The sequence below is a fragment of the Chinchilla lanigera genome, unplaced genomic scaffold, assembly GCF_000276665.1.
Source record: "Chinchilla lanigera isolate Chin_1 unplaced genomic scaffold, ChiLan1.0 scaffold00112, whole genome shotgun sequence".
Lineage (NCBI taxonomy): Eukaryota > Metazoa > Chordata > Mammalia > Rodentia > Chinchillidae > Chinchilla > Chinchilla lanigera.
The window spans coordinates 4,649,384-4,675,631 of record NW_004955513.1 but is presented as its reverse complement, the minus strand read 5'-3'; the positions used below and the strand labels follow the sequence as shown (position 1 = coordinate 4,675,631).

General features: G+C 52.1%; 1 protein-coding gene across 5 annotated transcripts in view; it reads right to left on the bottom strand.

Annotated features, from left to right (window-relative positions):
* Nucleotides 1–25,816, bottom strand: part of Camsap1 (calmodulin regulated spectrin-associated protein 1) — a 54,467-nt gene extending 28,651 nt beyond the window's left edge. For 3 of the 5 annotated variants that reach the window (XM_013506691.1, XM_013506692.1, XM_013506693.1), the window contains exons 1-3: nucleotides 9,726–10,086; nucleotides 7,700–7,962; nucleotides 6,825–6,986 (exon numbers count right to left, since the gene is read on the bottom strand). In XM_013506691.1, the coding sequence (XP_013362145.1) occupies nucleotides 6,825–6,986; nucleotides 7,700–7,962; nucleotides 9,726–10,071 (771 nt within the window). In that variant the 5' untranslated portion in view covers nucleotides 10,072–10,086. Of the gene's footprint in view, nucleotides 1–6,824; nucleotides 6,987–7,699; nucleotides 7,963–9,725; nucleotides 10,087–16,000; nucleotides 16,044–25,737 lie in introns of those variants that run through there. The other 2 variants (XM_005408534.2, XM_005408537.2) reach the window with 2 other exon arrangements.
* Nucleotides 25,817–26,248: the final 432 nt, after the last annotated feature.

Below are 26,248 nucleotides of genomic sequence, written 5' to 3'. Positions count from 1 at the left end.
AAACACCCAGAGACATCTGGAACGCTCTTCCAAAACCTCAAAATCGAACCAACACCCCCAGGTACAGTGGTGTACGTACAGCACAGTCCTCGCTACCTGGGAGGCCGAGACAGGAGTTCAAGCCCAGCTTAGGCAACAACATGAGACCCTGTCTCAAAAAACAAATTCAACAGAAGTATTCCAGATGACCCACTGATAAAACAAGAACCCACTGGAGAAACTAAAAATATTTTAAAGCAAATGATGAAATATGCAATACATAAAAATGCACAGGGGCTGGGAATGTAGCTCAGTGGTACAGAGCTTCCCACACATGCATAAGGCCCTAGGTTCATGCCTTGGTGTGGGGATGTGTATGACAGGTACAAAACAAAAGCAGCAGAGAAGAGTTTACAGCTCTAAATGTTTTCCTTTTTTTGTTTTTGGTTGTTTGAGACTGGGTCTCGCTATGCAGTTCAGATTGGTCTTGAACTCACTGCGTAGCCCAAGCTGGTCTCGAACTCGCAGCCATCCTCCTGCCTCAGCCTCCTGAATGCAGGGATTACAGGTGCGTGCCACCACACCCGGCCAACAACCCTAAATGTTTATGTGACAAATGAAGTTAAGTTTAAATTGACCCAGCCTCCTGTATTTTTTTGTTTGTTTGTTTTTTTTCTGGTACCGGGAATCGAACTCACGACCTTACACTTGCCAGGCAGGTGCTGTGCCGCTGAGTTAAATGCCCAGCCCCTCCAGCCTCCTGCCTTAACGAACATCAATGAAAGCAGAGTGTGGAGGGGTGGGGAGCACGAACAGGCACTTGGTGCTCTACCAGCTCTCTGGGATGAACGCAGTCACTGCGTATGGCACATGTACAAAATGTGCACAGTCAGGTAGGTGGCAGTGCACGCCTGTGATCCCAGCACTTTGGAGGCTGAGGCAGGAGCATGGCTGTGAGCTCAAGGCCAGCCTGGGCTACAGAGTGAGCTCAAGGGCAGCCTGTACTGCACAGTGAGATCCTGTCTCAAATACAAAATAAAATTCATGTGGACATGTAGATAATGAGACAGGAAAATACACCACCCTGGGACACCCCCGCCCCACCAAGGCTCAACCCGAGTCCCACCCGTCAGATGATGGTATGGTCTGACTTTGATTTTAACCATGGATTACAACAGTTTCTGCACCTTGCAGCACCTCCTCCTCCCTATCACCTAACTCCCTGTGGGGAAAAGAGGAATGTTAAATAAGTAGTCTTTTTTTTTTGTCTTTTTTAGACAGTGTCTCACTATGCAGGCTGCCCTTGAGCTCACTATGTAACCCAGACTGGTCTCAAACTGACAAGGATCCTCTTGCCCCAGCCTCCCAAGTGCTGAGATTACAGGTGTGAGCCACCATGCCCAGCACAAAAGCAGTCTTTTAAATCAATTATGATGAGGGACCAGTCTCTGGGAACTGCAGTTGGGTTTGGCAATCCTGGTTGCAGCGCCCCCATTGGAAGTAAGCAAGCATTACAGCTCTTAAATCTTGCAATAACCTCCATTTGCCCAATTTCTTTGGAATAACAAAGTCAAGAGTATTCCAAGGACTAAATTTTCTGAATGTCCTAGGTGGAATTGCTCCTCAACTAATTTGTACAGTTGGATGAGTTTCTCCCTGTTAAGGGACCACTGATCTACCCAAACAGGCTCCTCAATTTTCCACTGTAAAGGCAGAGCTGTTGTAGAGGAAGAAGTATCAATGGCCCTTGTTAAAAAAAAAAAAAAAAAACTGCTGCTATCCGATACCATGCCTGCCATTCTTAGGTATAGTCCTTCCAGGCTCTTTGACTCCCTGTAAATTCTTTCCTACCCTCTGTCCTTTTGATATCCCACGTTAATCACCACTTGCCTAATTTTAAGATTTGAATCTACTTGTTTAATTTCAGGATCAGAATCTGTTTAAAGTTAAGATTAGAATTATTAGTCAATATTAATTTGCACTTTTTTTTGGCTTTTTGAGACAGGGTCTCACTATATACAATTCAGGCTGGCCTTGAGCGCACTCTGTAGCCCAGACTGGTCTTGAACTCACAAGGATCCTCCTGCCTCAGCCTCTCGAGTGCTGAGATTACAGGCATGCGTCACCATGCCTGGCTTAATTTCCACTTTTGTAACAAATCAGGTTAATTTTATCCCTTAGTTATAGGATCTGCAATCTCCCAAACTAGTGGACAATGAAGCCTAAGTAAAAGGGACAAATGGAATGATTTCAGGGCTCCAGGAGGATCAAAACCCTCTCACAGAATTCAAGATTCCTGCCGAGCTAAAACCAAGATCTTCTCTGGGTGGCTTGCAGCCCACATTCATTTAGTTATCAGAACAAAGGCGGGAACTGCTCAAGAACTTCTCCAAGTAAGGCATTATGTTAATTTAGGAGAGCTGTGTTAACTCCAGGAAGGTCTCCATCCAGGAGTGAGATGCCTGAGGCTACAGTCTTTATCTAGTTGAGGTTGGATCCAGGTGTCCTTAGCTGTGAACTTGTCCTTTGAGGTGCCAAGGCTTTACCGGCCATTATAGGCCTCAGCGGGATTCTGCGACTCACAGAGGTTCACTGACTGACTATGTGTCCTCCACTCATCTCCAGACAAGGGGCCGAAGCCTTGGACAGACTCACAAGTAAACACAGAAAGCCAACTGGTTAACTTAAGTCCTGCTTCATAGCAGTCTCCATCACTCCTGCCATGTTTGAGTACCTGCCTTTGCTCTGTAACTTCACTTGCGTCTCTTCTCCCACCATGAACTCTATAAAAAGTGCTGTAACCCCTGTCCCCAGGGCTCAACACGTGGAGTTTTACCACCTCTGAGCCAGCTGGTGAGATAAAACCTGGACCCCTCCGCCTCTGGGAAGTGCGGCTCGTGTTTCCCACCCCACTGGAAAATCTAAAATTGCTGTAACACTTGGTTGGCTACAACAGATAACACGCAGTAGCTAAACAATAGTTTTCTGGTTAAAAAAAAAAAAAGGATGCAGTTCAAAAGCCTGAGATGGTCTGGATGTGAGCAGCACCAGACTGCAGTCCACATAAACCACAGTGCACCTGACAGAGCAGGAGGCCAGTCCTGCTCAGTGACAGGAGCCAGGCACAAAAAGAGCGCAAAGCACGTGGAAGACAAAGAGAATCCCCATGAAGCAAGTCGGGAAAAGCAGCCGTGAGGGACACAGACACAGCTCAGTGATCTTCAACAAGTCTGCCCCACTACGAAACAGAGCAGGCGAGGCGGGGGAAGACGCTCCCGACACAGACCTGACACGGCTCTTCATTCCCGACATTCACACGTGACTCGGTAACATGAAGACAACCCAGTGAAATACTGGGTGAAATACCCAAACGAGCCCTGGACAAAAGCAGACAGAGCACGTTCACACACAGCGAAAGGCGCATGAGCAGCACCCAGAGGCCCCACTCACAGCCTCCAAGCAGGGAAAAAGACCGACTGTATGAGTGCTGACAAGAGGGCACAGTGCCTGGAATCCTATCCTGTTGATGGTTATTTGAAAGGACAGTCACCCTAGGAAAGTCACACTGTGGCAACTTCTAGAGGTTTAACTTGAACATGCTGACATCTAACTGGTACAGTATACACCTAACTTGCAGGTACGAGGGGAGCCCGGCAATTCCATCCCCAATATGTAGTCAAAGAGATAAAAACGCATCAGCACACAGTCTCACACCCAACACTCCTGGCAGCTGTAATCAAAACAGACAGGACCTAGAAGCAGCCTCGTGCCCACCTCCAGTGAATGGCAAGAGATGTGTGGCGCCCTCCTATGAAGGAATTTGAACAAGCACACACAGAGCACACTACCGGCGGGCAGGACGCCATGGAGGAACCTAAAGCCACTCTGCTCAGTGACAGAAGCCAAGCATGAAAAGAGCACAAAGCATGTGGAAGACAAAGCGAATCCCCATGAAGCAAGCACCCAGAGCTGCACAGGATCCACTACCAGGGAGCACAGGGCAGCACTTAGTATGCTGGCAACACCACCTTGACTGTGCAACACCGTTAAAAGGATGTGTCCCTTGTCATTGTGACATTTTGGGGCATGAATAAAACCAAAACAGGCCCAGGGAAGGTAGCTGATGGGTGTTATGGTTTGTGTCTAGATGTCCCCCCAAAGCCGAATACAGTCAAGAGATTTTTTGGAGGTGGCTGAACCTAGAGTATGTGACTGATTCAAAGCGCAATGCTGAAATTCAGGGTGTGAGGGCTACATATGCTCTAGGGTGGTAGCCTGCATACTATATAACGGACAGAAAGAGGCTTCTCTCTGTTGTTGCTTTTGCTGTCTTCTGCCTCTGTGAATGGTCCCCCTCTGCCATGTAACCCTGCCTTGGAGCCAGCTGGCTATAGACTGAAACCTCTACAAACTGTGAGCTCAATAAACCTTTCCTCCCTTCATTTGTGGGTGTCAGGTATTTTGTCTCAGCAACAGGAAAAGTAACTAAGACAGTGGGCAAGCAGAGAACCTAAAAGACCACCAGAGGGACAGGAAGCCCAGGGACAGTGGCCTTCTGGCTGCCGTCCTGGAGGCAGGACAGTGGGCAGCAGCTGCCCAGCACCAGGGAGACCTCACAGCAGTGTGCAGATCATCACAGTGAGGGAGAGGAGAGGCTCTGCAGAGACACAATCACTGAGGGGCAGCAGCATATGCAAGGGCCCAGCACCCAGAAACACAACGCACTTATTTAAAATATGGAGGTCCCAGGTACAGTTGTGCATATCTGTGGTCACAGCCACTTGGCTGGGTGAGACAGGAAGGTCACTTAACCCCATGAGGTCAACCTGGGCCACACAGATAAATCTTATCTCAAAAAAAATTTTAAAAACTCCAGGAGGCAGAAGTCAGTATCAACACATGAGGAAAGTGAAGCTCATCTGTATACACGGCAAGGCACAGGAACCTCAGCCAGTGATAGTGAGCCCTGTAGAGAGAAGACCCCAACTGCACCACGGAGTGCCAACCCTGCAATTAAACCTGAACACTGAAAAAATAACCCATACACTCACATCTTTTGTCTTAAAAGATAAATAACACGAGTACCACAGGTTTGCCACCAATGACCTGGGATGATTTGTTAACACATGGCAAACACATAAGAAACCCAATCAAGGAGGGAATGAGGGTGCCTCCCACCCCGAAATGTGACAAGACAATGAAGAGGTTAAGACAGCCAGACTTCAGCCTGTGATGATGCTGTCCACCTTCAAACTGGCAAGTGTTTTTAAACAACATCCAGTTAATGGGAAAACACAGAAAACGACACACACAGACAACATGAGAAGAATGGCATAGCCTTCATGTCCAAACACAAGCAAAAAATCTACAAAAATGAACTTTTTCCACACTGCTCCCCAGGCAGAAACCTGGTCTGAGGAAATCTCTGTGACTGTGCAGGAAGTGGGCAGCAGAAAGCAAGGCCGTGGTCCCAGTGGCACAGAGGCTCTCAGCAACTCGCCCAGCCAGCCTCGGCTTCTGCAGGATGGACTCAGGTGAGCTCCAGCTGTGTTTCTAGTCTACACACTACATACATGGAAATATACTGTAAGGAGCAGCAAATGCCAATCATCTTTGCAGATGCTAGGAAGAGAGTAATTTACGTATCTTTTCACTCATTCGTAGGTTCTAAATTTTCTACAATCACCACATCGGTTCTTTTATAATAAAGGGGGAAACCAACAGAAACTGTTATAGAATATTAAAAAATCTGAACTTCTGCCCTCATGATACGCCTGCTAGGGATTCAGAAAGGTCACCAGGGGCTAAGTTTCTGTGGAAATGTGTCCCAGTCCTGAGACATTTCCCCTCCCAGTATGGGGATTAAACCTGAGGCCTCAGCACTGAGCTATATCCTCAGCCCCGCTTTCTGTATTTTTCATTTTGAAACTAAATTGCTAAGTTGCCCAAGCTGGGCTCAAATTTGCAATCCTCCTGCCTCAACCTCCCAGAGTGTTGGGATCACAGATAGGCCCCACTACATATCAAACTCAAAAGAACCATTTCTTAAACCAAATCTCTTCAGGCACCCACACTGTGTAACCCAGAGGAGTCCTATAGGAGCACTGGCCAGCATCCAGTCCAGACTAGACTGAGAGGCTCTACGGTGTGACCCAGTGAAGTTTTCCGCCCTAGCAGGCTCTCATGGGTGGGCAGTGTCTATCCACCTGATTCCTCAAACCCACTAATTCAAGAGCAGACCAGCTGTTTGAATGAAAGTCCTGGCCCAAGCCTTTCCCTTGACATAAAGACTTGTCCATCACAGCAGTGGCTGAAGCCTTCACAGGGAGTCATGGGCCTGGCTGGCACTCCCCTTGCCTGACATCTCCAGCAAGTGTCTTCCTCAAGCTCACTAATACGCCTTTACCTGGAGCCACACAATCCTGTCTCCTCTGCCCGATGCCCTATCTTAAACAGTTTTGCAGACAAGGAGGCTCGTTACCCAAGAGGTGTGTTAAGCTTTGCCCACAAATAATGACAGGGCGTGCCCTACAAGCATCATGTAAACACTGCCTACACTTGTACATGTGAAAGAGAAAGTGGCATTTAGGAAAATACCATGTCTCTCCAAAGGATCGAACATCTAAAACGGACTGCTCCTACTGCACACCGAGGCTGAAGAAAAAGAAAAATTCACCGTTTGTTCTCATTACATATTCGCTGAAATTCAAATCTAACTCCTCTTGCCCCTCTCTTGACACTCAGGATGAGGTATGCATGTTGCTTTCCACTGCAGATCCCAGGACCAAGCAAGAGGTCCAGAGCAAGGGACAAAGAACATGCTGCTGGGGGGGCGCAGCACCCACCTTGTTGATCCAGAACACCATGGCATCCTCGAGGTCGTAGGGAAGCTCTTTCGAGGCGCTGAACGTGGAGAAGCGCTTGACGCTGGCTACCACCTTCTCGATGCTGATCATCTCCACGGTGTAGGCCATCATCAGGGCGTCCACCATCGCCATGTGGGCACTCTGGGGGCACAGACAGCAGCTGGCACCCAAAGCTCCTCTTGTCCACATCCCAATGCAGGGACCCCACCCAGACTCCTTTCCTTCTCCCTGCCCCACATGCAGACACAAATCTGAGACCTACAGATCCCCTCACCCCTCGGCCTCAGGAAGCGTAGGGTGTGCAGGGCACAGAGAGCCGAGGCGGCCGGGGCTGGAGTGAGCTTGACTCTCTCACTTGCTCCCACTCCAGCAGCCCCTGGGAAGCAGGGACACCTCCGTGGGAGTGCTGCCTTCATGCCCTTTCTTGCCTGATGCAAGGGATGTCCCTGTTACCCACAACACTCCACTCTTAAGCCTGAGGGGGAAAACCACCAAATGCAAAAGCGAGCGTAACAAAGAAATGCAGGGGCGTGGGGCTTGGAGTCCTGCTGGGCAGGCCAGGCAGCAGCAGCAAGGCTTTAGATACAGGGGGAAGGGCCACCAGATCTGGGCAGGAAAATGCCCCATACACGTGCGGCGCTCCCACGCAATGGGCTTGACCCTAGGTCACAGCGCCTGCAGGGCTGGCTGAGCGCATCTCCATCCGGTGCCTTGCTGCAGCCTCAGCGTTCCAGCATCCACCGAGAAAGAGCTCAGCAGAAGTGGCTTTTGCTCGTAGTCTGCAAGTCATGTACTTAGACAGGAGCACGCTGCCCTGCACTGACTTCTGCACCCCAGTGTGTCCCCACACTCACCATCTTTATGGGGGCGTAGCCGAGGTCGGTGTCCGTCACCGGGGTGTCGTCACTCTCCATCACGTAGATGCCCTTCCGGGACAGGGCCTGGATGACTGACTGGTGTCCTTGTAAGGCAGCTGCCTGGTCCCCTTTGAGGATGAGGCTGCAGACACGGCAGTAGAGCTCACTGGAAAGGAGCAGCTTGATAACGGGTGGCTTGATGTGCTCCTGCTCATACTGGTCGATGTAAAAGGGGTCTCGGAGATCCTCGGGGATGTTGTCTAAGATGGGAGAGCATCACGTGAGCAAGACAGACATATGGACATCCAAGCCCACAGGACTAGGGGCTGCCAGCCCCCAGGACACAAGGGCAGCACCTCAGGACAGCCCTGGCAAAGCTGCAATCCACGAACTGGACAACTACCAGACGTGAAGACCCTCGGCACACTCACAACTGCAGGTCCCCCAAAGATCCAGACTCAGTGATGGGCTGCAGAGAAACCATGGTGCAGTCATCACCACCTGACACCCTGAGGAGGTGTCAGCAGGGCCTCCTCTTAGCCTCAGAATGGAGGTGACAGCTGGGCGGAACAGCCAGTCTCTAAAACAGAAGAAGCCCAGCTGGTGCCGCTGTGACCTCGATGGTGACAGGACAGTGGCAACTGCCTTTCCTTCTCCTCCAGCCAAGCAGCATTCAACTCTTTAAACAAATCCATCTCTTTAGCACCAACACACTGCATGGAGTCGGGGTGGGGGCCCTCACCATGGGCAAGGGGACAGGAGCCACACTCAAGGCTTGAGAGGCATCCAACTCTGCATCCACACAGCCTGCTCCTGCACTGCTTGACACACAGGGAGAGGGACACACACACACACACACACACACACAAGCTGCCCACAGACATGCAAGGCAAAGGCACTACCACTGCTCCACCCTCTCGCATCTCCCTGCCATATCCCTCACAGGCACGTGCAAGACAAAGTCCCGCAGGCTGCTCCCTTCTCCAGCACCCAGGTGGCCACACTGCTGCCAGGACTGCAGCACCCGGGTGCCTTCTGGAATGGTCTACTACCTCCAGAAGAGTTTAGAAAGGCCACCACCTCCGGGAAGGCTGCTGAAGAAAGCCCACACACACCTAGCGAGGATGCAGCCAGGGACACTGGTGCTGTTCACGCTGCCAGGGCATCCACATCCTCTAGCACCTGCCAGATCCAGGGTGCAAAGCCCAGTGAGGGGGTTAGCAGCACTTCAGTACCCCTCAGCAGCACCCCTCTTTCTCTGCTTCTCTCTCACAGTGCTATTTTCCGAGCCCGAGTCTAACGGTGAGAGTGTGGACCTACCCCCGCCCGCACTCTTCACATCCCCTTGGGTTCCTCTCTCTGAACAGCGTGGCCAGTGTCCACACAGCACTGCGGTTCTGAATCACTGTGCGGCACACCTCATCTGGTCACCATGGCAACCCTGCAGAAGCCGCTGCTCTGCCCAGGCTCAGTGGATGTCAGCAGGCTCAGGCCCCACCGTCCTGAGCACACTGGGTAGCTGCCTGCCCTAAAACCACCACAGTTTGGAATGAGATCATACCAATAGTAGAAGCAATCGGCCCAGCATGGAGCGTAACCTCTGCCTTACACAGTGACATGAGGGTGGAGCCGCCCCATGTGTGGGAGCATAATGTCACAGTGGCCAGGGACAGAAGGTACCACGAAGAGCGAGTCTGACTAAATGGTGGGAGTTGGGGAAGGGCACAGGGCCAGGAGTCCCATGATCCAGCCACAGCCTAAGAAGCTCTTGCCGCCACCAGGAAAAGGATGCACCTCTGGCAGCAGCCCAGTGGCCAGTGCTCCTGGCCAGAGCCACTATCACCTTCCTCCACATCACCGCTACCTGGGTCTCTCTCTTTTCCAAAGGCAACAAGTGACACATCTGACCTCCCGACCCAGAGGACACCCAGCCCTGGCCCTTCCCTGACAGCCTCTGTGACATCTCCATGGGACATCTAGCACCTGAGCCCCACTGGCTGGCCAGGATACCCTCCCCTCTCACCTGAACAACTGGGAAGGCTCCACCCTAGGAGAGCTGAAACAGGCAGAGCTTGGGAAGACTGCGCAGGGTCCTTCCTCTCCAGGTGCTGGGTGTGGGGGCCGGGACACAGGACAAGACACGGACACAGGCTCAGCAAAGCTGGCCTTCCGTGGAAGTGAGGAGGCCCCAGAGCAGCTGCTGGAGCCCAAGGCCACAGGGTGAAGACACACCCAACATGAACACAGGAGCTGGCAGACTGGAGAGCTCGGCCAGGCAGCGAGCCTGATCTCTTAAACCAACAATCCGCCCAGCAGAAACACTTCCCTGGGTCACTTTCAACTCTGCACTCTGCAAGCACGTGAATCATGGAAGCTGTTTCTATGTGCTTCCGAGTCACTACAGGGCCACTCCCATACCCAGTCTCCCCCGTGCACTCCCTCCGCCCCAGCCACAGAAGCCAGCACGCCCAGGGACAGGCGAGCCACACCTCTCACACCCACCGGTCACTCGGAGGTGGAGCACAGGCCATCAAGGGGCTGATGTTTCCAGTTCATCGGTCAACAGCTATTTTTAAATCAGCTTTCTAAACGCCTTGAGTCTATTTCTGGTAATTATTTTTCATTTCCCCTACAAACCACTGAGACAGAATTACTCAACAATTACTGAGCACTGGGGTAAGCCAGGAAAAGTAGGGAAATACTGGGGAGTCGGGGTCTGAGAGCCACAGTGCTCAGGCTGAGGCTCCGACAAGGACAAAGAAGCCAACAGGCACCGTCCACACGTCATGGGGGCGTCACACGGGACATGGGCAGAAGGTGGCCCAGCAACCTAAACATGACCCTGCATAAGCGCACAGGAGAGACGAACTCTGTTTCCCAGTCCATTCAGCAAGTTCTGAGCACCTGCTACCTGCCCCCCTCACCGCAGGGCTGTCAGGCACTCTGGGCCCATCTGGTGAGGACAGAGGCAAGAATGGTCAGGGGCCGAAAGCTGGGGGACAAGGACATTCTATTTGCTGGCATCCATGCTTGAGAGTGAAGGACAGGTCTGGACAACATGGAAAGATGCCCATCTTCTGATCCTGCTGGCCAAGACCTGCTAAGACAGGAGTCAGGAGCTGACAGGGAAGGAGAAGCTCTGTCTTACTGGGGCTCAGGGTGCCTGCAGGGTTCTCCGATAGGGAACCAGCATGGGGATCAGAGGCACAGGACAAAGGGATGGCATTTGGCACCTAACATCCATACAAAAAAACTAACACCCATGGGGCTTAAGTCTCCCAGAGGGCACAGTGAGAACCAGGGCTGGTCAGAGGAGGCCTGCAGACCACCTGGTGTCAGGCGGGCACAGGGGAGAAGCCATAGGAAGGAATTAAGAGGTGACTGAGCATGGCACATGGCGTTGCACGGCTTGGGGAAGAAAGACCTCTCTGGGAGAGAGGGACCACCCACCAACACTGAAAAGAGACCAAGCTCAAAATGTCAAAGAACGCCCACTGGGCTGAGCAGCAGGAAAGAGCCCCAGGACCAGGGTGGTGTGGCAGTCACAGAAGGAATGGAACAAGGAAGGTAGGGATGCAGGTTCTGCTCTGAGGAACGTGGGGTCCAGAACACAGGTTTAAGGGCTGGGGAGACACAACTGCGTTTCACTGCTGCTGCTGAACACCAGCCCAGCGCCAGGGTGGAGATGGCCCCAGGCAGGTCCAGGTAGGGAAGGTCACGGTGGTGTGAGCCAGGAGTTGGAGCTACACTGACACCTGGGGAAGCAGCGCTGACGTGAGATGCAGGGGACGGGGAGAGTGATGATCCGACAGAGCGCAGGCAGGGGCCTCAGGAGATGGGACACAACACAAGGGTTCCGGTCACACCTGTCTGGAAGCAGGCGCTCTTGCTCCGCTCTGCTGGGTGGATGATGCAGGGGCAGAACCTGCCAGATCAGGAAAGGCCCTCTGAAGGGAGCGAGGGTTCTGACAGGCCTGGCGCTGCTGTGGGGACCGCAGCCAACGGGGGACAAAGTTCCAGCTGCTCTCTCACTTGGCTTCTAAACCTCAGGCCCCACCTGTGTGTTTAGGACATGAGAAGTGCCCACCTGCTGGGTGATGAGAGGACCAGGTCATGTGCCCACATTGAGCCCCTGGAGTGGATGCAGCACAGCATGGTGAGCCGTGCAGCGGGTCTCGGTATCACCCTCATCGCTTGTGTCTCTCTTACAGACTCAAGGAAGCAACGCTACCACTGCCCTCCACCACACTGCGCCTCAGCAGGGTTGCGGCAGACGTGCCCACACCAGGCCCAGCTCCTCCGCAGCAAGAGCCAGCCACACACAGGATTCCATGGAACCCTGTGCCAGGAGCTCATGGCCTCCCAGACCCCACCACACTCCTCACTCATGACATGGGGGTGGGCTTGGTGTCATCAGCCCTGGAGCACAGCGGTGTGATAACCCTCAGGCTGGAGAAGGCACAGCAGAAGGTGACCTCCAAGAAGAGGCAGCTGGAGATCTCCTGACTCCAGATCACCACTACCGCACCCCAACTCTACCCTGGAGATGCAGGCACAGGAAAAGACAAGTTGCCCACGAGCCAGGTACAGTGGCATGAGCCTGCAGGCCCCGCACTCAAGAGGCTGGAGCTGCTTAGCCTGGGAGTTCCTGGCCATCTGGGACTGCACAGCAAGATCCCACCTCAAAAATAAAAGGGTTGGCACTGCAGCTTGGTGCTGGTGCACTTGCCTAACACGTACAAGGTCTAGGTTTGATCCCCAATACCATGATAACAATAAAAAGTAAAATGAAAAGCTGACCTGGCCACCGCAGGGCCATACCCATTCACCCACACATACCATGGGGAGCCACAGTCCCACGCCCTTGTGGTAGAAGAGAGGCAAATGGTGAGGAGAGGGCCTCTGTGCTGCACAGGCGCAGGCGTGACAGTGTGCAGACTCGGCTGCTAGCCGAGGCCAGGAGGGCAGCCTGAGAGGGATGAAAGAAAACCCGCTGCAGCCACCATGACACACACGCAGCTCAGATCTTGCCAGTCCCCACCAGGAGGGCACGGCTGAGCAGACTCGCCAGCAGCAAACTGCAGCCCCTGGGGCTGAGGGCCAGCTGCTAAACAGAACACCAACATCTCCCAGTTCCCAAAAGGGCCCGCACAGTCACAAAATATGTTGTCCCAAATGCCTCAACAAATGAGAAAAAATAAACAAGAAAAGCTGTAACTCTCAAGAGAAAAGCAATCAATAGATGTGACCTAAATGTTGGAACTGTCAAAGACCTCAAGGAATTACTACAACTGTTCCCCAGAAGCCAGAGCAAGCACCTGAGGGGGGCAAAATACACCTATCACAGAACTCTAAGAAAGCTGGGGAAAGCAGCCCAGTGTGCATGGAAACCAGAAACCACAGCAGAAGGCAGCCAGCACCTGAAAACAGAAAGATGCACAGGACTGGCATAGCCCTCCCGCCTGCCCCAGGCTGCCCTGACTTCACCCTGGAGCGCGGGCCACAGGCCCAGACACCGGAACCACAACCAGGGAGCCTACAGCAGGGAACCAGAGTCCACCACTGGCCTGCTGCCTGTCACCCCACCTTGGTCCTCAGTGGTCACAACGCAGGGCAGCTCTTTTAAAAAGCCAGACCCAGCAGAGAGACACCTCCCCAGGTGCAAGGAAGCAAAGGGGCCAGGGAAATCCCAACTCTCGCCAGGGTCCCTGTACCCTGAGGCCCACAGCAAGGACACCACCTGCAGCCCCCAAGGAAGCACTGTCACAGGAGTTACCCAAGGTCTCTGATGCCAGCACACAGAAAAATAATAGGTCACCTGAGAGGCCCGGCCTGTGTGACCAAGATACAAATGGAACAAGCTGGCCCAACACACAAAAGTAAGAGCAAAGCACAGAAATCAGGAAGTCTCCCTAGAGCGACTGGGGAAGGGTGGAGGGCCCCTAACTCAGGGGGTCTTTTGCCACAGACGGCAGGAGGGTGGTGCACACAAACGCGGTGCAAAGGCTCTGCTGCCCACAGAACCATGGGACTCGCCAGCTGGCCCAGGGAAGGGTGCGCCCAGCCAGCCACTGCACCCCTGGGGTGGGGCAGGGGGTCCACTTTCTCTCCTGGGAGACCAGTCCGGACCTGAAGAGAAGAAGTACAACTGTTTTCAAGCATTTCACCAGCTCCTAATGACAAAATAGGAGTCGGAGGGCCTGCCCAGCAGCCTCCCCACACTCCGGGTGCCGGCAGGAGACGGGTGACACAGACTGGCTCTCCACCGAGGCTGTGTAGCCTGCAGCTGAGGCAGGTGCAGGACTGGCCACTGACTCCCAGCACCTACTGGAAGCAGGTGTCAGTCCTACCTGCAGTAAGTCCTACCTGCACTCAGGCCTCAGATTACTTCCAAAGCTTCCAAACACAAATCCACACAAATCCGGGACACAATCCACAGCACTCGACACATGAAGAACCAGGAAAACCCAACTGGCAGTTGAGGGAAAGACAATGGAGAAAGGCCAACCCCATGAGGACCAGATGCTGGGCTGCCAAAAGCTCTGAGGCCACTGGCTCCATGAGCTGAAGGCGAGCTCCTGAGGAAAACAAGCTCACTCCAAATTCGGTCATGGAAGCAGGTCAGAAAGTACACTGGCATAAAATGATGGACCACGCAAATATTTAAAAGAAAGTGCGAGAGGAAACACAAGTGTTCAGCAGATATATGAAAACAAAAGAAATGGATAGAATTCCTGAATTGAAAAACACAAAAACTCAGCCCGAAATTCACTGGATGCACTCAACAGAAGCATGGAGGCGGCAGTGAGCAAGGGGCACAGAGCCGCAGTGGTAGCCACGGGAGGCGTGCGGGACACTGCGGCCTTTCCCGTGTATGTCTGTGGAGGCGGCAAGGCAGACAAGAGCCCAAGCACACTCAGCCCAGATATCTAACTCAGCGGCTCAGAAAGCACAGCAAGCTGCAAACAGTAAGCTCAAAGGAGGACATCAGACACCCACCAGGCTGCAAAGTCCAGGAAGAAAAAGGGGACTCACGGGACCTCGGCCTCCACAATCACAGCCACAGACGTTAAAGGCACAGCGTCAAACTTGGATAGAAAACAGACAAGAATGTTGGCAAAAAAGTGAAGCTATTTTAAAAAAAGAAAAAGCACTTGACATTAAGGGACAAAACAGAAATTGTAAAACAGAAAAGAACAGCCACTGAAGTTAATTTTGTACATTAGATTTTTTTGGAGGTTCTGGAGTTTGAACCCAGGGCCTCCTGCACGCTCTGCCATTGAGCTACATCCAGAGCCCACACCATGGGTTGCTGGGTAACAGCTTAGACACGGGAGATGAAGACGAGTTCAGGGTGTGCTGAAGGACGAACAAGAGACCAAGGAACGGAAAGAGCAGAGAAGGGAAAGGACGTCAGGTCTCAGGGAAACGGAACCGGAAGCCAGAAAGAAAAGAGACCAAATGTGGGCAGAAAAGTATTCATTAAGCAGATACAGATGAGAATCTTCCAATACATGTGAAATTCACAAATCACAGCTTCATGAAGCACTGCAAAATGCCTGCAGGACTAAAAAAAGAAACCTACACACCGAGAACACCACAGTAATGCTGATGACATCCACAGACAAAGGCTCTTTTTAAAGCAGCCAGAAGTTGTTTCTGGTCAGACCAGGTCAGCAGACTCCTTCCTCTCTGCTTGCCTGTTTGTAGCAGGTGCAGCTACAAGCCCTGAATAGCTCAAGGACACGGGAAGGAGAAAGCTGGGAGGTGGGGAGGCCGGCGGGGAGCCTGCAAAGTCCCAGGGGAGCGAGGGAGGGCATGAACAGGAGGCCCAACTGCCAACAACAAGCAACCAGGAACCCACAACAGAACCAGCCCATCCGCGCTACCCTTCCCACCAGGCCCTGGCTATCCCATTTGAAGCCAGAATCACCATGTGCAAGGGGAACCCAGCAAGTGGGCTGCCTCAGAGATGTGATATGCTCCTTCCCGCAGGGCTTGGGGCTCCTCCCCTACACAGTGAAAGGAACCACACCACAAACACCAGCTGTGAGGCAGGGCCAGCCACAGGGACCACCCTGCCCATTAGCTCTGCGTCCCAGGACACAGCCCACCAGCAGGGACCAGGTGCACACAATGGACCACAGCCTACAGCAAGGCCCAGGTGGGAGTTAAACCTCAGCAGGGAGAGTGTGGCTAACATCAAAAGTTCAGGGTCCAGAGTCTCCTAACACAGAAGCCACATGATCAGAAAATAACGGGAAATCACTTAAGAAAAGATAACCAGCTGACACTTACCTGACAAGGACTTTACAATCACTACCATAAAGTGACGCCACAAGCAATTACCAATTCTGGGGAGAGAACAACCTCCCTCCAAAAAACATCCAGTAAAAAAAAAAGTTTTAAAAAGTCACAAATATCCAGCTGAAAATGCAGTAACACGTTTAAAAACTCACTGGGCAGGTTCAGGGGCAGAGTAGGTAACGGCCAGCTGGAGATCAAATCAGCAGCATCCACTGCCCTAACCAGAGAAGCGGGAGCTGAGGGTGGGGAGGAGCCTGCGGAAGCTGCTGAGAGTAACAGGACCCAGCCCGCAGGCCAAGGACAGAGACCAGGACTAGCCGAGAAACCCATCCGGAGACACTTCCTAGTCAAACCTCTAGACCTGAAGACAAAACAACTCGAAGGGGGCGGGAGGAAGGGCAGGCCTCAGGGACACCTGTGCCAGTGACAGGAGCCATGGAAGAGCACCAGTTTTTCAAACGCTGGAGGAAAACGCTCCTCAACCACAAATTCCATATCCAGTAAAACTATCCTTAAGGAATAAAGGGGAAATACAAACATTTCACATGAAAGGAAATAAAGAATTTGTCTCCAACAAATGTAAAAGCTAAAAGAAGTCCTCCAAAGAAAAAGAATATGAAAGAAGGGGTCTTGGAGCATCAGAAAGACGAAGAAACGAGATGAACAGCAGACTACTCTTTTGCCTTTTTTAAAGTTCCACAACGAAAACCAAAAACCACACTGAGCATGGCGGCACGTGCCTGTAATCCCAGCTATGTGGGAGACTTAGGCGGGGCACAGGTTTGAGGTCAGCCTGGGCAACTCAGTGAGAAATAAGGAATTAAAATAAAAAAGGAAAGGTTGAAGATTACTTCAGTGTAAAGACCCTCGGTTCAACCCCACTGGGGGTGGGGTAGGAGGACACTACATGCTTTTCCCAAAAACTCATTTCACATCAACAATGGAAGTAAGTTAGACAGTAAACTGATATAAAACCACAACCCATACAAACACTCTTTAAAAGGAAGCAGGAAGAGCTGCAGTGCCCTTATCCGTGGGGACAGGTTCCCAGGCTGGGCCCAGGGCAGGCTGGACCAACCCTAGATGCACTGTCTCCCTTTGCAGACAGACCTGTGGCAGAGGTGAGACGTTAACAACAGCAGCAACAGAACTACAACGATACCTGGTGACAGATGTCCACACCGTGGCTCTTGCACTCTGATGCAAGACACTGGGACACCACGGCACAGGACCTGGGAGTCGGGATCAGCGATGGGCCCGGGATGAGTCCCCTCCTGGGCAGCATGCACAATTTCATCACTTGACTCAATGCGGTATACAATTTAAAACACAGAGGTTATTCCTGGAATTTTCCATTAAACTTTTCAGCCATGGTTGATCATACGTCCACACACAGCAACACGCACAGAAGAGTGCAGCTTCATGCACAATGACATCTGGCAAAACAGCAAAGTACTAAAGATATAGAGGGACAGTAGAGGATAAAAAGATCAACCCATTAGTAAGACCTCAAACCCTAACTGTGTACACACCAAACTAGAGCGCCTCAAAATACAGAAAAAGAGCTGACAGCTGAAAAGAACATCAACCAAAGCTCCACGTACGCAGGGACACCAACACCCATCAGCAAGTGCCAGAACCACATATGTGAGTCAGATGGACACGGAGTGGGCACCAACCTCTGCATACAACTGCCAGCGCCCAATGTTCTACCCAACACAGCGGAACGACCATTTTCTTCAAACACTGCGGAACAGTCACCAAACCAGACAGACCATACAACACGTGCGCAAGTTTAAAAGACAGAAACCAGAGTATGCGGTCTGGTTAGAAATCAAAATGGTAACAAAGACACAATAGGGAAATCTCTATAAACCTCGGCAATCAGACTACTAAAGAGTTCCTGCGCTGTGGTCCACACACCTGTGTCCCCACTGTGGCAGGGCCATTGGGTGGTGAAGGGACAGATGGGAGCAGCACTTGTCTCAGGTGGCCGAGGAGGCCCGAGTGTCCTCTCACCACATGCAAGCATGCAGAAGACGCGGCCTACAAACAGGAAGTGGGTCTAAGCAGACACAAGTCCGCTGGTGCCTGCTTGGGCACTTACCACCCCCAGAAGTGAGCACCACACCACTGCCACTGGCTAATCCGCACACTGAAGTATTCTGTCAAGCGGCCCAAACACACTAGGACAACGGGCCAGAAAGGAGACACCAAGGGAAATGCGAAAACCATACACAGACTAGATGAAATGAAAACACAACTTACCAACATGTGGGCTGCAGCTGAGGTGCTACTGAGGGCAAAGGGCAGAGCTCCTAGTTCAGGAAGCTGGAGACGGAGGGCTGAGCACATGCACACGGAGAAGGGAGGCTGAGTGGTGCAGAGGAGACCCTGACGTGGCCAGAGTCCCAGTGGGTGCATTCTATTACGAGTGGCCACTGGGAAACTGGGTAAAAGTGCCAGGTCCTCAGTAGCACTTCTTACAACTGTGTGTTAATACACAATTATCCTCCAAAAAAATTTTAATTTTTCAAAGTTGGCCAAGATTTTAAAACATACTTCACAGAAATAGGTGTTTAGATGGCTAATGTATTTTTAAATGCTATCATCATCAGTCACCAAAGAAATGCACACTACCCCCATGGTTAGACAGCGCTGTCCATCCACCCACACGGCTAAAATTAAAAGCTGTCAATGCCAAGTGCCAACCAGGAGGCAGAGCAGCCACAGTGCTCAACCCAATGCCACTGCTCTGGAAATCACTTCCTTCTAAAGTTACACGTAAGCCAGGCGTGGTGGCACACGCCTGTAATCCTAGCACTCGGGAGGCCGAGGCAGGAAGATCATTGCAAGTTCAAGACCAGCCTGGGTTACAAAGTGAGCTCAAAGCCAACCTGAGGCCCTGTCTCAAAAAAGACAAAAAAATAAAAAATAAAAAATAAAATAAAATAAAATAAAATAAAGTCACATGCATTTATCCCAGGACCCAGCGGCCCACACCTGGCGATTTAAAAGAACACCTGTCCACCTGAATGTTCACGGCAACCTTCTTCACAATAGCAGAAAAACTGGAAGTAACATCACCAACTACCAACAGGTAAAGAAGTAAACTACGGGCAAGCTATGCCATGGAATTCGACTGCCACCAAACAAAAAAGACCCACACAGAAAAGCCTCAAAATCTACACAGGGCTAGGGGAAGGGGCACATGCCTGTAATCCCTGCTGCTTGGGAGGCTGAGGCAGGAGGATCAGTGAGACTGTATCAAAACTAAAAACATAAAAGGGCTGACTGAAGGTGTAGCGCAGCACTCCCCGAGAGGGTTCAATCTCCACTGTGGTCAAAAAGCAAAAATATCTGTGAGTAAAGGATGCTAGATGCACAGGCCTTGCCGTGTGCTCAGGTGCAGGAAACTCTAGGAAGACAAGGCTCATCTGCGGCAGCAGAACCAGCTCTGGAAGCCTTGCTGAGACTGGGGGACCTCAGGAAGGACGAAAGCACTTTCTCTTGTTTGTGGCCATGGTCACAGCAGCATGCACCATTCTTTAAACTCACCCAATCATGCTCCTAAATGTGGATTTGACGGCATGTAAATTATACCTCAGCAAAGGGGTTTTCTGAAAGGTCCCAAATAAGTCTGCCCTGGACTGGGGATATAGCTCGGTGGTACAAGTGCCTGCCTGGCAAAGCACAAGGTCATGAGTTCAATTCCCAGTACCCACATAAAAAACAAAACAAACAAAAAAACAAAATAAGTCTGCCCTTTATACCTACAATGGAGCCAGGCACAGAGGAGCACACCTGTCATCCCAGAACTTGGGAAGCAGAGGCAGGACTCCCATGAGTTCAAAGCCAGCCTGAACTACAGAGAGTTTAAGGCCAGCCTGAACTGCATAGAGAGGCTCCAGTGGACAATAAGCACTGTGCCCTTGAAGAGACTGAAAGCCCAGACTTCGAACGTCTCTTCCCTCCGGAGAAAATGGCAAGGGCGCTCCAGTTCACAGCAGGCAAACCCAGGCCGAGGCTGGCCAGTTTATACTCAGCCATGAGGCATGCTCATGCCTGGGCCTGCGCTTCCTCCACCTGCACTGGCTGTTCCTGTGACACCAGCTTTCCCTGCGCACGACACATTGGCACCTGCCAGCTCCTGTGCTGCTCAGTCCTCACTGCCCACCCGCCACACACTCAACAGCCTCCCCCGGGCCCTCCTTCCGCCTGTTCTGTAAGTTAGCCCCCCAGTGGCCTTCCCATAGGCCCCACCTGGCCCCCCACGGGTGCGAGACCCTGCTCAACCCTGACTCCACGCTCAGCCGAACTCCAACAGCAGCTTAACTTGGGCTGAGTTTCAGGTTGAGGGACATGAGGGCAAAGGAGCAGAGGGGGAGCCAGCTTACGCTGCTTCCACACGACAACTTTCCAACCCTCGGGTGGTACAAGGCAAGGTGCACTCTGCAAAAACCATATTTGCAATCCTGATCTCCTCCCAGGTTAGCAATACACCAAATGATGCCGGGGGTCACTGGGAAAACAACGGTGGCCCCACAGTGTGGCACGACACCCCGCAGGGTGCTGGGTTAATTTATAAGCACTGTGGACTTAAAGTGCACTTTCAGTGTGCACGGTTTTATGTGGACACAACTCCGTGTCCCAGGAAAAGAATCTACATAAGAAAAGGGGCCTTCCTTCAATCCCCAGCAACAACCTCAAGAAAAAAGTCAGGGCCGGGAATATAGTTCAGTGGCACAAGCACCTGCCTGGCAAGCAAAAGGTCCTGAGTTTGATTCCCAGTACCGAAAAGAGAGAGACAGATGGAGAGAGAGAGAGAGAAACAGAGAGGTGGGGAGGCGGGGAGGGAGGGAGAGGGGGGAGGGAAGAAGGGAAAGAGCAGGATAGAAAAAAAAGTCAGCTGGGTGTGGCAGCTTGAGCCCGTAATCCCAGCACTCCAAGTGGCTGAGGCAGCAGGATCACAGATTCAAGCCCAGCCTGGGAAACTTAGTGAGACCCTTTTTCTAAATAAAAAAATTTTAAAAGGCTGGGGATGTAGCTCAGCACAAAGACCCTAGGTTCAATCTACAGTGCTGGGAGGAAAAAAAGAATTAGCAACAGAAATAAAACATCAAAGACCTCCTCTCTGCCAGTGATAACAAAGTCACGAAACTAGAACTATCACTATCCCTTCTAGGGTGCCATGGTCCCTAAGTCACCCCTGCCCACAGCCCCCTGCTGCGTCAGCCCAAACTCAAATTCCACTTTTGTATCTCTGGACTCAGCTGCCCTCCTTATCAGGACAGGAGGCGGGCCCTCGGGATTTCCAGCCCAGTGACATTAGGACTTCAGCTCACAGACATCCTGCCTGGCTCCTGCCTCCACCCCGCCCCATGCACCTTCCAGGCTGGCTCTCCTAGCAGGCAGGTCCTCCTCCAGCCTTGCCCCAGCACGGCATGCATGCACGGGCCTATAGAGCAATCCCCTGTGGACTGAACAATGCAAAGGAGCAGGCCCAGACCATTTCCAGTTCCACTGCCTGCCAGTCACCTCCCACTCAGTCCCAGCCCCACTGCCTCAGCAAGGTGCACATACTCCCTCCACTCTGGCGCCTCCAGCCTTCCAAGCCCTCACCCACAAGCCTGGCCCTCCCTGTGCTCCCTCCCTGAGCCCAGGTGCTCTGCTGGCAGCACCTTGGTGAGGTCACAGGCCAGTGACCCCAGCACTGTTCCTGTGTGTCTGTGACTGGTGGGGATTTTAATCTACCACACACATAGCACTGGCTCCCTCCCGACAGCAATGCTGATCTACTAGGAGGATAAACAGTAACAAAAAATGCTATGGGCCGTCTGGAGAGGTCTGCCCAAAGTGAGCACACTGACAGCAGCTGGCCCTGCCCTGTGGAGTAGCTCAGATTTAAAGGACTGGGATGGATGGAGTTAAAGATGGACTTCTATTCTCAGTAACCAACATGGGCGGCAAGGCAGGAACGAGACTGTGCACAAACCAAAGCACCTCAGACGAAGGAGCTCAGCCCCCTCCAGCCAGAGGGCAGAACTAGGCCACGGCCTCCTCCTCCACTCCACCAGCCCCAAGCACGGCACTGTAAACCTGAAGCTGCTCTGACCCTCCATCCCTGAAAAGAACACCTGCTCCTTGCCAAGAGCAGAAGACCACTACAACACTCTCCAAAGTCCTCCGCGCAAGCCATCACCTGGCATGGACAATGTGCCTCTGACACGGAATCAAGAGGTGCTGCTGTACCGACAGGCCCCACTGCGGGAGAGAGATCCCAGGCCAGCAACAGGGCTCCAGAGGAGCTCTCAGGATGAAGAGGTCACAACACATGGCTTCCAGGGAGCCCCCACAGCAATGAAATAAAGCAGAGTGCAACCGGCCACAGGGGCTCAAGCACCAACATCTCCTGGGCGGACCCCAGCCCCACAGGCCACCAGGCCCAGATTTTCTCCTCCGCAGCGTGCTTTTCTGATCAGCAGCTGAAATGACTCTGGCAAGGGTGGGAAACAGGAGGCAAGGAGGAAGGAGGGGAAGAGCTGTGCAGGTCGCAAGGCGAGGCCCCTCTGCAGCCAGAGTGCTGGGGGAGCCCTTCCCCGGGCTCAGCATGCACGCAGTGCAGGTCCAGGGCGAAGGGACCAGTCAGCTTGCACCCAGCTACACAGCAACTGCTTGCAGCAAGTCAGAGCCTTCCCATATCCTCCCTGTTGCTTTTTTAACACAGTCCTTGAGGGACAGCAAGAGCTAGTACTCCCTCACTGCCTCCTGAAACCAAGGCCCAGGAGCCTCTGTGTGTGCGGAGAGCACATCCACAACACATGGGAGTAGCCAGGCTCAGCAGCACATGCCTATAATCCCAGCACTTGGGATGCTAACGCAGAAGGATCACCTTGAGTACAAGGCCAAACTGGGCTACACAGCAAGCTCCAGTCTCAAAAGCAAAACAAAGCACAGTGAACTTAAAGCAAAAGCCAGGACTGCCACAGCCCCAGGTCACACTGTATTCTGTAAAATAAACACTATTTCAAGTCATCTCTTTAAACTTTTTTTATCAATTTATTACAACTTTCACCCAAAATGTTACCACAAACTCTTGCAGGTAGCAGACTCCTCCCTGCTTATAAACATCTTCAGTGAACAACTTTGAACAAGCCTAATAAATTCCAAACACAATTAAAGCTGGGCATGGTGGCACACACCTGTAATCCCAACACTCAGGAGGCTGAGGTAAGCTTGAGAAGTCAGAGCCCAACTGGTATATTACACAGCAAGTCTGAGGCTGGCCTGGCTACACAGTGAGACCCTGTGTCCCAAAGAACAAAAATTCTTACAATTAAAAACAATAATAATTAAAACTGTCAATGAAACTCAAGAGTTGGCTAAAAACTGGAATGGAAATCTAAAAATGAAAGCACAGGGCAGCCACAATCCTGGCTGTGGTACCAGAGCCCAAGGACACTGGAGGAAATGTTTCTGCATGACCATATGCCCACGGCCTGCAGGGTGAGTGCCTGGAGCCTGCCACTCAGTACAGTCGGCAGCCCAGGGGCTCGGACTTCCGCAGGCAAACCAAGAAGGCAGCCTCTGGCGGCCAGCCCTAGAGTTTCAGATGCTTTCAATTCCTGCACCCAGGAGAGCAGTTGGGTTTACCCTCACAACCTAGGGAACAACTGTGTGCTGGGTGAGGTACTAAGCCAGCCCAACCCCCACGGATGATTCCCCACGGGCATCCAGTGGAAAGGACTGTGTCAAAGCAGGGCAACCCAGGAGACCGCGCGCGCGGGGGCTTCCCAAAGACAACGAAGACCCGCCCCAGCCAGGCAGGTGTCAGGGGCGGAAAGTGTGTGAATCCAGCTAAAACCCCTTCTCCATCGTTTCCTGCAAGACCCAACCTCACACGGGGCAGCCACAAGCACACATCCAGGCCACAACCCCATGACCACAGCACAAACAAAAAGCGCTTCAGCTGAGAGGGACCCAGCTGAGTTTCATCAGGCATCTGAATTGGGACTGCCCACACTGATAAATTCAAAGAGAGATTCTCAATTAAATACAAAATCACATCTACTCCCCTTCTAAAGCCAACTTCAAAACAGACACCTTATTTAGCAAAAATGAATGGGAACTGGACTGCTAAAGGGGGGGCAACAAGCCCTCTGCTAGCACAGGGCATCTCTAACCGGCAAGGCCACTCCAGGTTCAAACCTCAGGATGGAGCCGGAAGTGGTAGCACAAGTCTACAGTTCCCAAACTCAGGAACCTGAGTCAAGAGGGTCACAGTAAGTTCAAGGCCAGCCTGGGCTACATAGTGAGTTTAAGGGCAGCCTGAACGATACAGTGAGACCCTGTCTCAAAAATAAATAAATGAAATCCCGGCATGGCGCCTGCTCACATTTCTAGTCCTCAAATGTCCAATTCTTAACAATTCCAAAACTTCAAAGCTCACAGTAATATCAGATTTTTGATTCCTTATCTGATGAGGCAACGCATACCCCAAAGCAATCTGCTACTGCAGTAAGACTATGCCACTGGTGGCAAACTTATGGCCAGCGTGCCGAGCGGGTTGTTTAATCACTGAAATCTCTAACAGGTTCCCCATCACCGGACTAAACTAACCTGACAGAATGCCCAGACAAATACCTCTACACAGCCGACAGCTCCCAGCTCCCAGGCTGAATGCTACTGCCAAGTGTAACAACTTAAACCCACACTCACCCTGCTAAAAATAATGGAGGTGCTTTTTATAAGCACGGGAAGCATCAGAAGGGCCTCAGCCAGCCCCACGTGTACTATCTTAAAAACACACAGGACTGACATCTTGTACAGGAGCCCCAGAGCTGAGCCCAAGAATGCACTGCTTCTAACAGCAAAAACAGGGAAGTCAGCACCCGTGGTGGACAGGCCTCAGTGAAATACTACGAAACCATGGAAAAGAACACAGGGAGTTGGAACAGAACTAGAAGAGCCTAAGGACATAATGCAGCTTGGAAAGGTGCAAAGCCACGCAAACCCCACCACAGTGCAGTAACCTAAAGATGCATGTCGAAGTGCAGGGACAATCAAAGCCTGGCCCAGGTATGGTGGAGGGGTGTGGCAAGGAGGAGCATCCTGCTGCAGAGACAGGCGCAAAAAACTGCCAGGCACCCGGAGCCACACCAGAGTAATTTTCTAAGGTGTTTCATCATATGCACTTATCAACTCCACTTTTTAAAATCAGGTAAAGCAGCCAGCTGTGACGGTGCACACGTGTAGTCCCAACACTCGGGAAGCTGAGGCAGCAGTGCAGTGAGTTTAAGGTTAACCTGAACTATATATTAAGTGTCTCAAAAAGACAAAATATAAAATAAAATCAGGTAAAGTCTGGTACAAAGCAGTATTTCTCCACCACCACACAGAACCGGAGTGAGGTTCAACAGAACCAGTAAATGATAGTAAAACTGAAAAGTGTAAAGGACAGTTTCCAAATTGTTCCTTATACATCACAAAAACAGGTTCAAAACAAAGCCGAGTGTTTAATCCCGGCGTGTCGTTATGACTAACAGGAGGCCGCTGGCTGCAGCACAAGCCAGTCACCAGAACGCCCGATCAGCAAGCCTTAAACTGCTCGACTAGCCCCTTTCTGAAGGTATTATTCCTGCACTTCAACCTTACTATAGAATCGTGACTTTTCCGCCAGAATAAACGCAAGGTGTGCTTCAAATTAAGGCAATTACAGCAGCACTGACCCTTTGATCTCTGTCCCGAGAGAAAGCACCTGCGACGAACGCGGAGCCGGCCGGTTCTACCCATCAGCACATCGCCTCGTCTGCGGGGTGCCCAGGGCGCAGAAACCAGAGCGTCTTAATCCACTAAGCACCTTAGGCCGCACGAGCGGGACTCCATGCAAGGTTACCCAGTTCTTCACAGCCCGAATTAACCAAGGAGAGCACGACGGCTCGCACCACTCACACAACAGCGTCTTCCACCTGAGGAAGCCCACAGTCCTGGCTTGCTAAGTACGGTATCAAAACGCACGACGAACAGGACTGGCCGGGAACCAGGCGTCGTTCCCCGGGAACTCGGGCCTCCAGCGTCCCCGGTTACTGCCACAATGGGCTGCAGGACACAGCCGGGATCAGCGGCCATCAGGTGAGGGGTCCCTGCTGCGCTCAGGACCTGAGGGCAGCGGGCGGTCCGGAGGACACTCGGGGCGGACGCCGCACGCAGGGCCTCCCCGACGGGGCCCGGGCGCGGCCG